This window comes from Pimephales promelas, chromosome 6 (genome assembly GCF_988280905.1).
Source record: "Pimephales promelas chromosome 6, fPimPro1.hap1.1, whole genome shotgun sequence".
Taxonomy (NCBI): Eukaryota; Metazoa; Chordata; class Actinopteri; order Cypriniformes; family Leuciscidae; genus Pimephales; species Pimephales promelas.
The window spans coordinates 2,555,663-2,571,813 of NC_142774.1; the positions used below are offsets into that span (position 1 = coordinate 2,555,663).

Consider the following 16,151-nt stretch of genomic DNA (forward strand, 5'->3'; position numbering starts at 1 on the left):
CAATAACCAACGTCAGCATCAATAACCAACATCAGCATCAATAACCAGCATCAGCATCAATAACCAGCATCAGCATCAATAACCAACGTCAGCATCGATAACCAACAGCAGCATCGATAACCAGCATCAGCATCAATAACCAGCATCAGACTGAGAGATGAGTTTGGTGGACTTTCACAGGCACTGCTCCAGAACCTCCATACAGGGTTAGTATATCATAGGTCAGGCCAGGCATCATATTCACGATTAAACACTTCTGAATTTCTTTAGCAGTTTGTATAGCATGTTTGCATTATAAAGTGCAGCTGGTCATTTACTATAGCTTTGTGTTATTTAAGCATTACACAACAGCACAGAGAACTCATTAAATGAAAGATTGAGAAGATCATGAGATGTCTGCCCATTCTAGTATAGATCTGTCGGTTAAAAAGGTTAGAGGGCAACACTAGGCTTTCTCCAAATATATCCATTTCCATTTTAAAATATGCAATATAATTAATTTAAACATCAATCAGAGGGACTTTCGTTTGTATATGAAAAGATGGATGCTAAAGTTTGAACTGACTCATAAATGTACTCTTACACAACCACTCTTCCTCTTCTCAGCATGGACTGTGTGTTCCCGGGGGCGGGGTTTATGTACATTTTTGGGTGGGTGACATCACTAACCCTGGAGGAATGTAATGTAGTCTCTACGAGCCATTTATTGTAGTCCTTTTCTTTAAAAGCAAATATCTTAATTGGCTTTGAACTTTGAGCATTGTAACTTTAATAATGTTGTTTATGCTCAAACAGCAACATTACACACTAATTAAAATTAGAAAAGTGAATTCATACTTTACCACCCCTCTAAGCTCTTTTTAGTATTCATTTTGGCTTGTAGATAATGTTTTCCCCCCATATTTTTGTTGCAATTATCTGTTAACATCTGCCAGTGATGTCACATGATAGCCATCTGTCATCTTACCATTCAATACTGATGCATTTTAATTGAATATGTTAGTTGTAATTGTAGAGTTATGCAACAAAATGTAGTCTCTCATCCGAAAAGTGATTGTTTATATATATAATGTAATATATAATATTTTTGTGAGTGTAACATAAATGGACAACTTTAAAGGAAATTTTCTCAATATTACGATTTTTTTTGCACCCTCACATTCTGAATTTTTCACATAGTTGTATCTCTGCCAAATATTACAGTATATCGGCCTATCCTAACAAACCATACATACACAACACGATGGAAATTCAGCTTTCAGATGATGTATAAATCACAATTTAAAAACACAAATGGCCCTTGTGACGGGATTTGTGGTCCAGGGTCACAGATGGGGGAAAACAATCTGTTGGATTAGGTGTAATGGACTGCAGCGCGAGCTTCGACGAGGTGCGCAAAACGCGTAACTCTGCAATACCACCTTAAATAAGCGCAGAGTGTATAGCGGATGACTCTCTTCGCAAGTAGTCCACCTTAAGCGCGCATAACGCAGGCGTAGAGCGAGGCTTCCGCTTCATTCCCAGCCGGGCTCGCAGCGGATCACTTCGGGGACAAGAGAGACGCTCGGCCAACGCCAACAGAACCAGAGCCGCAACATGTCGGAGCCCAAATACCGAGAATGGATCCTGGAGACCATCGACTCCCTGCGCTCGAGAAAAGCCCGACCGGACCTGGAAAGAATCTGCCGAATGGTCCGAAGAAGACACGGGTCAGACCCGGACAACACCAGGGCTGAACTAGAAAAACTGATCCAGGAGCAAACTGTGCTGAAAGTTAGCTACAAGGGCTCCATTTCCTACAGGAACGCCGCGAAAGTGCAAAGAAAATGCAGAAAGAGAAGCGAGCAAAGCGAGTCCGCGCGCGAGCAAACCAAACACGCCAGTTTCAATAACAACGGCGACAGCGCGCTCAGCCTCACGGACCAAGAAGAGGAGTGCGAAGAGGAGGAGAAGAAGGAGCAAAGTGCGGAGAGCTTGTGTTCTCCTGAACCCCTGCCTCCTCAAACCTCGCCCTCAAATCTCGAAAAGGAAGAAAAGATTGAACCACAGCCGAGCGGAAACTGTTTCCTCAGTTGCGGCGCGACGGTGTGTTCCGCGGGGAGCGTGAAAGCAAGTGCGTCGAAGGACAAGAGATTAGTCACCGAGGCGGTGGGGACCAGCGATGCTTCAAGAGGCGAGACGCGCGGCGCGGTCCATGAAGGAATCGATAACAAAGATGAAGAAGAGGAGCGGAAAACTTGCTCGAGTAGTCCGGCCGCGACTAACAAGCCCCCCGCCTCCCCGAAACCCAAACTCAAGGGCTCTACTGTGCGTGCCTCGGAGTCTGTGGATGAAAGCAGTGCTGATTTAGGCGATAGACTGGTTGCCGCGGTCCGAAGTCTGTCCCGGGGCTCCGCCGCAACACGGGGCCACGCGCCACCGGGGCTGAATGACATCCTGGGCTTCCTCAGCACACAGAGCGGGATGCCCGGGGAAAAGCTGACCCGCAACCGCGTTAAAGTGGTGCTGGAGCGCGAGCTCGAGAGGGGTCGCCTGCGCAGGACGCGTCTCGGCCACATCGCTCTCCACGCGAGGGCCAACAAGCCTCCGTCCGCGCGACTCCTGAAGAGCGCGCTGCAGGACAGACATCTCGCGAAAAAGGTAGAACTTAATATTTCCGACACGTCCTTGCGCGTGCTACACGCGCGCGCCGCGCTACACCCCAATCTTTCGTACAGCCTAAATAATTGATGGAAAAAGCGAAAGAAAGAAAAAAAAAGAGCGCATCCGATTTCCGCTCTTTTCTCGCGTGCAAGTGTGCGCCAGACCCCCAGAAATTGTGTGTTTGTGCTTTTTGTGTGTGTTGTGTGTGCAAACGACTACACATCAGTTGTGTGTTGTGTTCCTGCTCGACACGCAACTGTATCTGCGTTGCCCTGTTTCACTTCAGCGTCTCTCTCTCAGCACAAAAGGTGCGGACTCGCGTGCGTGCGTGCGCGCGAGAAAGACACCGTCGCTTCTCTTGTTCCGTTGCTCTAATAGACAGACACACAAAAGCAAAAGCGCGCTCGAGAATCAGATGTGCTGAGGAAACGTTGATGTCTGACAGCACGCGACATGTTCACACACACACACAGGGCCGATGATTGCTTTTTTGTGTTAAAGTTGTGCTGGATATTTTTCACTAGGCGGTGTCTGTTAAGTTAGACGCGCACGGAAAATGTGAACGGGAGGGAGGGTGGGATTCTTCCCGGGCGATACTTCGGTCACGCGAGGTAAAAGACGACGCGATGGCGGAAATTCGCTGCGTGACGAGCGCGAGCGTTTATAAGCTTCTTAGTTCCGTTCATCCAGTCAGTTTGAGCGTCGTGCGGTTGGTTGCTGGGGTTTTTTTCTCCCTCGCTCTTTTGTTTGTTATCTTCTCAGCGTTGATCAGATTTCTCTGGCCGGATTGATTATGAAACACACTGAGACTGAGTTACTCCATCGGTGACACTACTGACAATCTGTGGCGGATGTTGTTTCGGGCAGTTGCGGGTTTTCATCGCGATCGTGCAGAGGATGGAGGTCGCGCACGAGCACACGCACACACACACACGCGCGCTGCGTTTTCATGTTTATGAGGACTTTTCACGGACATAATTGTGTTTATACTGTACAAATGGCATGTTATGTCCCTTACAGTAAACACACCCGTCACAGAAACTGCACTTTTACATTTTCAGGGGAAAAAAAACAACGAAAAAAACAAACACACACATAAAAACACAACATACACACATGTACATGCAGACACAGATTCTCTCTCTCTCTCTCTCTCTCTCTCTCTCTCTCTCTCTCTCTCTCTCTCTCTCTCTCACACACACACACACACACACACATACACACACTCACACACACACTCACCCACACACACACTCACATATACAATCACACACACTGACATATACACCCACACACACATACACTCACTCTCTCACTCACTCACTCACAGACAAACACACACACTCTCATGCACACACACACACTCACATATACAATCACTCACACTGATATACTCACACATAGACACACACACATATACTCACACGCATACACACTCATATACACACTCTCTCACTCACACACACTCACATAAATTTACACACACACACACACACACACAGAGACAAACACACACTCTCTCTCACACACTCACATATACACTGACAAACACACACTCTCTCTCACACACACACACACACACACACACACACACTGTAACAGTGCTTATTTGTCCTTTTTCCCTATGGGAGATGTTGATCTAAGAGTCTGTAGTTGTTGTTTTTCTTTCCCGTACATTTACATCTGATGTGATATAAAGTGCACACATCACTCTGTAATAAGTGTGTGTGTGTGTCAGGAGGAGGTGAAGGAGGAGGAGAGGATGGAGGACGAGGAGACGAACACCCCAGAGGAGAACATCTCCGGCTCAGCCGAGGACGATGCCAAGCCGGTCCCGGATGAAGATGACCCCGCGTCACATGACCTGCAGCTCAGCCAATCACCAGCGCCGTCTGAGGGGAAGCCTTCAGCGCAGCAGCAGCCGGAGGAGGACGCGGCGGGACGTCCAGGTTAGATATCTTAAATAAATGTCTTGTATACATTTCTGCTTATCTTGTTTTTAGGCGTTAGATATGTTTGAGTGACACTTTACAGTAAGGGTCATTAGTTACTGTAATAACTGACACGAGCAAAACATGTGTTACAGGATTTATTAATATCAGGTAATAAAGCTACAGCGGCTCATTGTTGATGTTAGTTCACAGTTTATATGTTAACTAATACAACCTTTGATTTTAATAAAGTATTAGTGAGTGGTGAAATTAATATTAACTAAGATTAATAAATGCTGTAATGGACCATATTGTAAAGTGTTGCCCATTTTTGTCCTATATATTTGTCCTAAATATATATTTTTTTATAAAGTGTTTTCTGTACATCAGATTCAAGATTCAGTTTCTTAGTCGCTAATAAGTTGGAGAAGTGTGAAAATGATCATCATTAATGAAAGAGGAGCAGAACTGGTGATGAATGATTCTGAATGTTACGCTTTAATAAGCTGAAGAACGAGCTTTAGGATTGGCCACAGCCCACAGGAAGTGGAATTAGATTGACAGGAAGTGGAATCTGCACAGTAGTAACACAGCCCTGCTCAGAGTGAAGTGTAGAGCAAAAACAAAAGATAAACACACGTTTAGCTCACGGACTGGCTTTATTAAGTTTAGAGGATGTGGATGACAGTGTAGCGTTGTGAGGCGTAAGGGTTTAGGGCTTCAGGACCAGATCAGTGTGTCAGGTGTGGACTGTCAACATGAGACCGAGACACACAGTCTAATCTGAATAACTTTACTCAGACACACTGTGTGAGATGCTGAGGAAGTGTGTGTGGAAGGTGTTTGTGTTCAAATTAAGACTTTTTTTATGGATATTTTTGGTTGCCAAGTAAAAACTGAACAAATTGTCCCTCACAAGTCTTAAAGAAACTTTTTCCAAAGTTACTATCCACTATATATATATATATATATATATATATATATATATAATAATGATATTTAAATATATGTTAAATATTATTTTTATATATATGAAGAGTTCAGATGCAAAAGCCTCTAAGTGCCATTTGAAATTTTCTTCTTGAATGATGATTTTTATCAAACTTGTATATTTAAGTTCAGTAATTTCACTTAAATAACAATTAATATGTAATCTTCATTGCCATTTAAGTGAAATTACTGAACTTAAATACACAAGCTTGATAAAAATGATCATTTTAGAAGAAAATTTCAAATGGCACTTAGAGGCTTTTGCATCTGAACTCTTCATATATATATATATATATATATATACAGTATATGTATGTATATATATAATATTTCCTCATAATGGCCTGCTGTGAGCTGACAAACGGATCCATTATACTGATACACACGTTTCTTTCTGAACTGTTGACATTCACTTAAAACAGAACTGACAGTGTGTTCATGAATACTCACCGAGACAGACACACACATTGACATTATTCTGTGTGTTTTTCACTGTTTAAGCAGCAAAAAATACTAATCATTTAGAACTGAGGGGCTTTATGTGCCATAATTAGAAAATTAAGCCAAATCCCACCCCGAAATTCAAGACCACAACAATATTCATCCAGAGCAAGTGAATCGAGTGAGGAGAGGCGGGTTTGTGTGTGTGTGTGTGTCTCTGTCTGTCTATCACTGCCTGTGTGTGTCTGTCTTGTCTGTGTGTGTGTGATGTGTGTGTGTGATTTGAGATTTGTAGATCTTTAGTTGTATCTGTGTGTGTTTGTGTCTGTCTGTCTGTGATGTGAGTTTGTGTGATGTGTGTGTGTGTGTGTGTGTGGTGTGAGATTTGTAGATCTTTAGGAATCTGTGAATGAACCCAGATTTAGACATCCATGATTAGCGTACTGCAGATGTGTGAACAATCTCTTTATCTCACTTTGAAATCTTGTCAACCAAAAAAAAAATAGCATTAGGCCGTGTGTCCACCAAAGCGTTTTTATCCAGCTGTAAACGCTAGACGCTCTGCTGAAGACGCCGTGCTTTGGGCGCTTGAGAGCGTTTTGGCAGCGCAACGTTTTTTTTCCGTTGAGACGTTTCGTTGCTATGATACAGAATATCCGCAGCAGTTTGAATGTTGACAGTTGGTCGGTGTGGTTTAGCCCCGCCCCTCCTCCACTGTGATTGGACGGCTGGGTAAAAAGTGACAGTGATGAGTGCTGCGTTTTATCCAAAGTTGAACATTTTTCAACTCCCAGCGACCAGTAAAAACGCCAGGCGCTCGGCGCTTCAGCGTGAAAAAAAACGCTCAGCGCCTCGGTACGCTCATGGCGTTTAAAAAACGCGGCGCTCTCATTGAAAACAATTGAAAACATACGCCAGGCGTGTGGAAAAACGCTTTGGTGGACACACGGCCTTAGCATATCTCTCTCTCTTTTCTCACACTCTCTCTTTGGGAAATACTGAACTGGTTGGAATGTTTAAATCATTGGTAAAGTATCGGGTTGCGGTGGAATATGCCTATTATAAATTAACAAATATCATGGATTTTTTTGATGCAAGGTGGAGTGTGAAAAATGCTCTTGTGGTGAGAAATGTGTTTGGAGAGTTATGGTTTAATTGGTAGAGTTTTCATTTATATTATTATTTTGATGTATTTTATTTTATTCTATATATATTTTATTATATTTTTTTATTATTTTTTGTATTATTTTTTTTGTCTTGTCTGTGTTGTGAAAAAATGCCTTTTAACTAGTTGTTTGATTAAAAGAGTTTTAAAAGTCAAAAGTCTCTCTCTCTCTCTCTCTCTCTCTCTCTCTCTCTCAGAGCACACAGTGTGTGTTGAGCCGGAGTCTGCTGATACTGAGAAACTCCCAGAGGCGGCGGATGAGCCTCATCCTCCCAGCACGGAGGTAACAGCGCTACTCTAAAGCTCTCGCGTGTTTCCTCTGTCTGCGTTAGTGTTAGCCCTTCATAGGTGACTTCATCTGTAGAGTGAGAACACTGTGGCTCCGTTCGTCCCGACGTGTGTTTGGAAACACTGTTCACAGTGGTTTAGCCCAGTCTGACGGATGCTTCGCTCTCTCCCGTTGTCACTCCCGCACGTTTAGGGTCAGCTGATCATGATGTCAGAGGCGGGGAAGGCTCCATCATCCGTGCCTGAACGAAACTGTAAGTTTTGCGGTATTTCGTATCTCCTGGTGCTCGTGTGCCTTTGTGTGTCCTGTATATCGTGTGTGTGTGTGTTTGTCCCTGTTTACTCCTGGTATTCGGATGTGTTTCGGCCGATTGGACGAGGGAGACACATTCCCGCTCACGTGAGCAACCTGTATGTCTTCTAGTAGCTGTGTCGAGTGAAATCTGAATAATCTCACAGAGACGGAGAGCGTGAGTCTAATAGCGCATCAGGCGTGAATGATTTCAATGTTAAGTCAATGCAAAGATGCGTTACGCGCGTAAAAAATTCCTGCGGCGTGAGGCGTGGAGCGCGGAAGACGCGAAAACGCCTTACTCGCGTGTCAAGTTCGCGCGAATTGACCGTCTGGCGCGTTAAGCGTGTTATGCGCGATTGATTTAGTTAGTGCCATCTGTGCATTCACGCGTTTGACGCGAATTCGCGTCTGCCGCCCGAGTTGAAAAATCTGAACTTTGGCGTGAATTCGCGCCGCGTTAACCAATCAGGAGCCTAGCTGCTTGCTCACGTGGTGAAGTGTCTGGATGCTTCAATAAATTATTTAGTAATATGACTAAATGCATGCTGGGATTATGCACAACAAAGCAAATATTTTTTCACTTAAAAATTTATTTCTATACACGAGACATGTTCATTTTGTATTGAATGTTATTCATTCCATATCTAGATTATATGAAATAGTATTATGATGTAAAGACAATCAACATTATGTGGATAAGTTGCGGTGATGAATGAATCTCTTGATGAATGCGCGATCAACATAAACAAAGATGGCCGTCAACGGGTTTCGGTTTTGACGCGCGTAAATTTCGCTTCAAACTTTTTATTTTAACCGCGTCAGTTTCGCTCTTGACGCGCGAATTAACACAAAGTGGTCAAGCGTTAACACACTAGACGCGAATTTGACGCGCTATTCGTGTCCGGTGTGAACGTAGCATAAGATGTCCATGGACAGCAGCAGGATCAGCTTTACGAGGGCTTCTCCCTCGACTTTATCAGACTTTATGCCTCCACGTCCCCCTGATTGCCCGTGAGCTTCTCCTCCTGTCTGTACGGTAATTTCTCAACCGTGCGACGGAGATTCGATTCGTTGTGACGCAATCGTTAGCCTTTTTTTGTCCAGAAATCGCTAGATCCTTCTGTCCATCCTCTCATCACTGGGCATCACAGGTACTCCTCTCCACTGGTTTCCCACAGGTAGGTCCTTCAGGGTCACATGGAGAGGCGAGGTGTCTAAAGCACATCGACTGACCACAGGGGTTCCCCAGGGCTCGGTGCTTGGACCGCTTCTCTTCTCCATTTACACCACATTACTGGGACGCATCTTACAGGCACATGGTTTCTCTCACTGCTGCTATGCTGATGACACCCAGCTCTACCTTTCATTTTAACCAGATGATCCCATATGATACATGAAATCATATCCCAGATGAACGCCGTTTTAGCTTTTATTCATTTCCAGGATATGCATTCTTGATATCAAAAATTGTATTTTCACTAGTGAAATGTCACCATAGGCTGCCATTCAAAACTCATTGTTGATATCAAGAATAGTTGAAATTCCAATTTCACACTTCAGAAATACAATTATTACTAGTAAAAACCTTTATTTTTGATATCAAGAATTCAATTGTTAGTAGTTGAAATGTCTATTCTTGATATCCACAATTAAATTGCTACTAATAACAATGTTCATTTTTGATATTAATAAATTACATTTTTACTAGTGACAATTTTAATTTCTGATTTCATGAATGTGATTGTTACTAGTATGAAAGCTATTTTAAATATATCAGAAATACATTTTCAAATATCAAAAATGATCATTTTTACTAGTAATTGAATTGTTGATATCAAGAATAGACATTTCAACTAGTGACAATTTAATTATTGATATCAGGAATTCTCATTTTTACTAGTAACAACGTAATTAATGATATCAAAAATTATATTTCTACTAGTAAAAAATCATTTCTTGATATCAACAATTAATTTTGAATGGCAGCCTTCACTAGTGAAAATACAATTACAGATATCAACAATTACATTTTTGTTATGTTTTTTTATATATATATATATATATATATTTTTTTTTTACAATATCCTGGAAATGAATAAAAGCTAAAACGGCTTGCCATTCGCCGTTTACTCCTGTTTAGTGTCGTCCACTTGAGATCCGATCAACCGAAACACATCTCAATCCCAGATGTAAACAGTGTGTGTGTGTGTGTGTGTTTTAATATCTTTGTGCCATGTCCCTCTGCATGTTTGAGTGTTTATTGATATAACTGTGTGTCTTTTGTTATTCTGTTGTGTTTGTTTTTTTTAATATAGTTGTGTGATGTCATTGTGTGTTGTGTGTCGTTATCTTTTATGTAGATTTGGTTTTTACATGTAGATTTTATCAAGTAAATTAATACTTTTTTCAGTAAGGTTATGCATTATAATTGCTGAAAGTGATAAAGTTACAAAAGATTTATATTTCAACACGCATCGGGTTTCCACAAGCACACGAGTGTGTTCATAATCAGAAATGTTTGGACACATTAGAGTGATTTCTGGAGGATCATGTGACACCGGAGAAGAGAAAACTCAGCTTTGATCACTGGAATAAACTACATAGAAAACACTTATAATATTACAATAACAATATTACTGTTTTTACTGTGTTTAAGAGACTTAAAAAATGATCCACCCCAAACTTTTAAAATTGTTATTATTCTGTTTTTCTTTCATATGATTGTTTGTTAGTGTTGTTTAATGTGCTACTGGTCTGTTTTCATACAGTTGTGTGTTTTTTTTTATTATGTGTGCATTTTTTTCTGCAAAATAGTTGTGCTATTCTTCGTGTACTTGTATTTGTGTGTGTGTGTGTTATTCTGTGTGTTTTTGTTTCGAAACAGCTGTGTGTGTTTGTGTTTATGTGTTGTTATCGTTTGTGTATTGTGGTTTGTTACGTGTGTGTGTGTGTGTGTGTGTGTGTGTGTGTGTTTATGTGTTGTTATTATTATTGTGTATGTATTGTGGTTTCCTACGTGTGTGCATGTCTGTATGTTTATGTGTTCTTATTGTGTGTGTATTGTGGTTTCCTACATATGCATGTGTGTGTGTTCATGTGTTATGTAGGAAACCCCAATACACACACACAATAACAACACACAGATGTAGGAAACCCCAATACACACACACATAAACACACACACACACACACACACACACACACACGTAGGAAACCACAATGCACACAATATGTATGCGTGTGTTTATTTGTTGTTATTGTGTGTGTGTATTGGGGGTTTCCTACATTTGTGTGTGTGTGTGTGTGTTTGTGTGTGTATTGTGGTTTCCTATGTGTGTGTGTGTGTGTGTGCGTGTGTCTGTGTGTTTATGTGTTCTTATTGTGTGTGTGTGTGTGTGTATTGTGGTTTCCTACATATGTATGTGTGTGTTCATGTGTTATGTAGAAAACCCCAATACACACACAATAACAACACATGAACACACACACATGTAGGAAACCACAATACACACACAATATGTATGTGTGTGTTTATTTGTTGTTATTGTGTGTGTGTGTGTGTGTGTGTGTATTGTGGTTTCCTTCATATGTGTGTGTGTTTGTGTGTACTTATTGTGTGTTTATTGGGGTTTCCTACATATGTGTGTGTGTTTATATGTTGTTATTGTGTGTGTGGTTTCCTACATGTGTGTTTGTGTGTACTTATTGTGTGTTTACTGGGGTTTCCTACGTGTGTGTGTGTGTCTGTGTGTTAATGTGATCTTATTGTGTGTGTATTGTGGTTTCCTACATATGTATGTGTGTGTTCATGTATTATGTAGGAAACCCCAATACACACACAATAACAACACATGAACACACACACAATAACAACACATGAACACACACACACATGTAGGAAACCACAATACACACAATATGTATGTGTGTGTTTATTTGTTGTTATTGTGTGTGTGTGTGTGTTATTCTGTGTTGTTATTGTGTGTGTGTGTGTGTGTGTATTTTGGTTTCCTACATCTGTGTGTTGTTATTGTGTGTGTGTTTATGTGTTGTTATTGTGTGTATTGTGGTTTCCGACATCTGTCTGTGTGTGTGTTATTCTGTGTTGTTATTGTGTGTGTGTGTATTGTGGTTTCCGACACCTGTGTGTGTGTGTGTGTGTGTATTGTGGTTTCCGACACCTGTGTGTGTGTGTGTGTGTGTGTGTATTGTGGTTTCCGACACCTGTGTGTGTGTGTGTGTGTGTATTGTGGTTTCCGACACCTGTGTGTGTGTGTGTGTGTGTGTATTGTGGTTTCCGACACCTGTGTGTGTGTGTGTGTGTGTATTGTGGTTTCCGACACCTGTGTGTGTGTGTGTGTGTGTATTGTGGTTTCCGACACCTGTGTGTGTGTGTGTGTGTGTATTGTGGTTTCCGACACCTGTGTGTGTGTGTGTGTGTGTATTGTGGTTTCCGACACCTGTCTGTGTGTGCGTGTGTATTGTGGTTTCCGACACCTGTGTGTGTGTGTGTGTGTGTGTGTATTGTGGTTTCCGACACCTGTGTGTGTGTGTTCAGGCTTTAAGCTGGAGGTGGGCGTGTCGTCGTGTCTGCTGACCCCGTCCGCCTCGCCAGGAGCCGCTGAAGAACGAGGGATGAATGAAGGAATGTGAGTGAAACACTGAGAGACACTGAGGCAGGAGCGGAGAGGAAAGGCTTTGTTAGAAAACACGAAAGAAAAGAAGAATAGTGTGTAAAACACCAGCTGTTGTGATATTCATGACACACGTGTTGATGTGGATGCGGTGTGTGCTGTGTGCTCTCAGAGCCGGTTTGGTGAAGCTGGAGGCCGGGGGTTTGAGTCCGGTGGACTGGAGCGTGGCAGACGTGGCGAGTTACTTCACGGCCGCCGGGTTCCCGGAGCAGGCGCTCGCCTTCAGGACGCAGGTCAGCTAAACAATATACATATAATTCACCCGCTCTCTGATCATGTACATCATCAGAAAACCATTTCAAACCTTCCTTTTTCTAAACGCGACATTTAAACAATTAAATAATAAATACGACATTTATTTGGAAACACTTTATTTCGATAACCCACTAGATGTTCTACTAACTATAACTAAATTTGCAGCTACACGTCAACTAACAGTATTAGCAGACTGTCCGTCCAAACAGTAATAAAATAAAACAACCCGTCTGTATTTTAGTGTGAAATATGTGTGTGAAATGTGTGTTTCTGACAGGAGATTGATGGGAAGTCCCTCCTTCTGATGCAGAGGAATGATGTGCTGACGGGCCTGTCAATCAGACTCGGCCCCGCCCTCAAGATATACGAACGACACGTCAAGGTCCTGCAGAGGACACACTTCCAAGAAGACCAAGGTTTCTGCTGACACACACACACATCATATATGAAGCGAATGTACATGACAAAGCAACTCGCATGTACTTTTACCAAACGATAATTACTAGTCCCAGAAACCAAGTCCAGGAAACAATTCCCACTTGTATAGATTTTTTTTTTTGAGAGAGAGATTTTGGGACAAAGAAGATTAAAAAGAGTTTCTTTTTAAAGAAGAATCACCCTTTTATTTTATTTTTTTGACAAAAAAAAAAAATACATTTTTTGGCTCTGTGGAGTTATTTCTGCTCGGATGAATCTGACCTTTGACCCTGAGCTCATTCCATCAAGTGGATTTCCCCCTGCAGATCGTCTTCAGTCCACTAGAGGGCAGAACAGATTTTCTAAGTGACCTCACTGGTTTCAACCAAACCAAGGCTGGATGTTTTCCACAGCGCACATTCACTTCACAAAAAAACAAACACACACTGTCTGGTTACAGTTTGAGAGACTGTTTTTAACTGTTTTGCGATGACACGGATTCCCTCGTCTTCCTCCAGCGATGGACTGCATTCTTTTTTCCTGACATTCTAAAACGGAACTTGGAACGTCCAGCGTTCCGTCGCATCGTCGCGTGCGTTTAACACACGATCAGGCGGCCGCGTCTCACAGAGGATTTCCCTTTAAAGCCTGCGAGTGACTCCTTTAATCTCCATATCATTGTGGAATATCACCATTGGCGCATGACTTTTGTAAATATCAATCGTTTTTGAGGTGAAGTCCAAGTTGCGAAGCAATGAAGATATTCCTTCAGAATGTGTGTGTCCGAAGCCACTCCGCAGTGTGTGAAATATCCCTCAGTCCGTCAGATATCACCGTTGAACTGAGAACTTGTGTAAAACAATCAAATAATAATGGAAGGGTCCATTTGACAAACTGACTTGGATGTGGAAACATTAGTGACTTCGTTAAACTCGATCGCACATCCGGACGGATCGTCAAACGTGTAAACGGGGACCTTTGTTTTGCTTGACAATTGTAGCAGCTCAAATTCCTCAAAACTGTCAATTTATTTATTTCTTTGTATGTTTGTTTACAATGTAGTATCTTCGTTTTTTTTATGATGTTTATGACTGCAATGCGTTGAGGTTTATGTTGCTCTTAAAGGGCCAGTTCACCCAAAAAATAAAGATTCAGTCATCATTTACTTACTCTAATGTCCATTATGAGTGTGAAAATAGTTTAACCCCTTTAGTGTCACGGGCCCAAATCTATTACATTTTTAAAACAGTATTATCCTATACTAAACCTAAACTAATCTTGACAAACTATATATCATTTGAAAGCTTAGAATCTCTAGTTTTGGTTTTTGGTGATTGATTTTCAAAATATATTACAGAGGAGCCATAATTTATCAATTTGCAACAAGAATATTTTCATGCTCTAAGGCGTGTTAAGACCTTTATTTTGAAATTGTGATGAACATGAAAAATCATGAAAGAAGGGTAGAAACCTGTTTGTTTTCATGCCAAGAGTTCAAAAGAAAGCCTCCATTTAATTATTTTATAATTATAATTATTATTATTTCATATGGAAATGGAGGCACCCTTATATGGGCAGTAATGGAGTCTGGTTGTGCCCTAGTGAAAAAGTTTGGTACTGCGCCCAAACAAAATCTTGAGATATCAACCTAAAATTTGAAACACAACTTATTCAGATTTTTAGCTTAGATTTTTTTTTTTGCAGTTTTAGAGTCACCCAGGTTTTGAAAATATATATTTTATGTAAAATATGAATAATTATTTTTTTTATATTGTATATTTTCATGAACTCAAACTTCTATACCTTTTTTTGTTTCACATTCTTAAATTTATTTCACTTCTGCAAAAATTTGCCAAATGTCTTCTTTAAAACGAGACCAATCTTACGTCTATATTCCAAAGCATTCTTGAATTACAACCATTTAAGTTCGAAATGTGCATTTTCTTAAAGAGTATGGGCAACCAAACAGTTGATCCTAGCCATAGTATGGAGAAAAAACTGTTTGTTTACCCATGTGCTCAACAGAAGAAAGAAACTCATACAGGTTTGGAATAACAACAGAATTTATATTTTTGGGTGGACTGTCCCTTTAAGAGCACATAAAAAGCTGGTACTCATGCAATGTTTGCTTAATAATGGAGAAGAATGTCAACAAACCCTTTAACGATATTAGACATGTCCTCTGGTTTGGAGGTTTCCCACCGCCGCTGAGATGTGACACTTCAGGGGTTGTCCAGCAGAGGGCGGCGTGGATATACACATGTCCAGTCCGGGACCCGATTGTAAATGTCATCAGGGTTATTATTATACATGTGTACCGTCAGCCAAACCAGCGTTCGCCTTGATGAATGTAGATCCGATCTTTGTGCAAGTCATTGAGTATCCAAGTGTTTCTTCATTGCGCTCTTGTCCAACGTTAACACTTAAATGCTCAGTTTCAGAGGGACTTCAGTCTTTGGCTGATCCAACGGCTGTTTCTGTGCATCTTCACGCTTTGTAATGAGAAAACTGAAAGCTTTTCGATTACACGCATTAAAAAGAAGATTCCATACGACTGAATCAGTGTTTTCCAATCTGTGTGTGTTTGTTGCACTGTGAACGCTCAAATTAATTAATTAGTTTGAGTAATTGAGTAGTTCTTATGAGTAACTTTCTTTTTTTTTTGAGTTCACAAAACTGACACATTTTAAGTAAGTTGAATTATTTCATTGTTTTGAAACTTAAATTTAACCGAAACTGGGCTGGGATTTCTATTTCCCAGCATGCTTGGCAATGAATGCTAAAATAATGTTGTTGTTTTTTTGTGCCAGATTAATGTTAAGTGTGAGATTTAGTAGTGTTTAATGTTTTTTTTGTGTTAGTTTAGAAGGGTTTCTGTTATGTTGGGTGTCCATCATGGTGACGAGTTGAGCTTGAGCTTGGTTTGAAAACAGTGTTTGTTAAATGTTTTCTACACTCTTAGAAGAAATGGTTCTATTTAGAACCAGAAATGGTTCCATCACCCGCTTCATATATGGAACTCTATATAGAAC

The 16,151-nt window shown here is 41.0% G+C and overlaps 1 protein-coding gene across 3 annotated transcripts; it reads left to right on the plus strand.

Moving 5' to 3' along the window:
• The first annotated feature begins 1,502 nt into the window (after positions 1 to 1,502).
• Positions 1,503 to 15,672, plus strand: samd1b (sterile alpha motif domain containing 1b). 3 transcript variants are annotated; one of them, XM_089132722.1, is made up of 7 exons: positions 1,505 to 2,640; positions 4,382 to 4,592; positions 7,368 to 7,453; positions 7,652 to 7,712; positions 12,312 to 12,402; positions 12,560 to 12,680; positions 12,980 to 15,672. In XM_089132722.1, exons 1-7 carry the CDS (start codon positions 1,597 to 1,599, stop codon positions 13,127 to 13,129), a joined length of 1,764 nt encoding a protein of 587 aa, XP_088988848.1. In that variant the 5' UTR covers positions 1,505 to 1,596; the 3' UTR covers positions 13,130 to 15,672. The 3 variants fall into 3 exon arrangements, with proteins under 3 accessions (XP_088988847.1, XP_088988846.1, XP_088988848.1); XM_089132721.1 differs by lacking the exons at positions 12,312 to 12,402; positions 12,560 to 12,680; positions 12,980 to 15,672 and adding an exon at positions 10,486 to 10,924 and having other exon boundaries at positions 1,503 to 2,640; positions 4,394 to 4,592; XM_089132720.1 differs by lacking the exons at positions 12,312 to 12,402; positions 12,560 to 12,680; positions 12,980 to 15,672 and adding an exon at positions 10,486 to 10,924 and having other exon boundaries at positions 1,504 to 2,640.
• The last annotated feature ends 479 nt before the right edge of the window (positions 15,673 to 16,151 follow it).

Excerpts from the sequence above, each read along its gene's own strand:
- samd1b (XM_089132720.1), top strand. The coding sequence starts at position 1,597 with ATGTCGGAGCCCAAATACCGAGAATGGATCCTGGAGACCATCGACTCC. Across the intron at positions 4,593-7,367 it reads GGACGCGGCGGGACGTCCAG|AGCACACAGTGTGTGTTGAG; the intron begins GTTAGATATCTT and ends TCTCTCTCTCAG. Across the intron at positions 7,454-7,651 it reads CTCATCCTCCCAGCACGGAG|GGTCAGCTGATCATGATGTC; the intron begins GTAACAGCGCTA and ends CCGCACGTTTAG.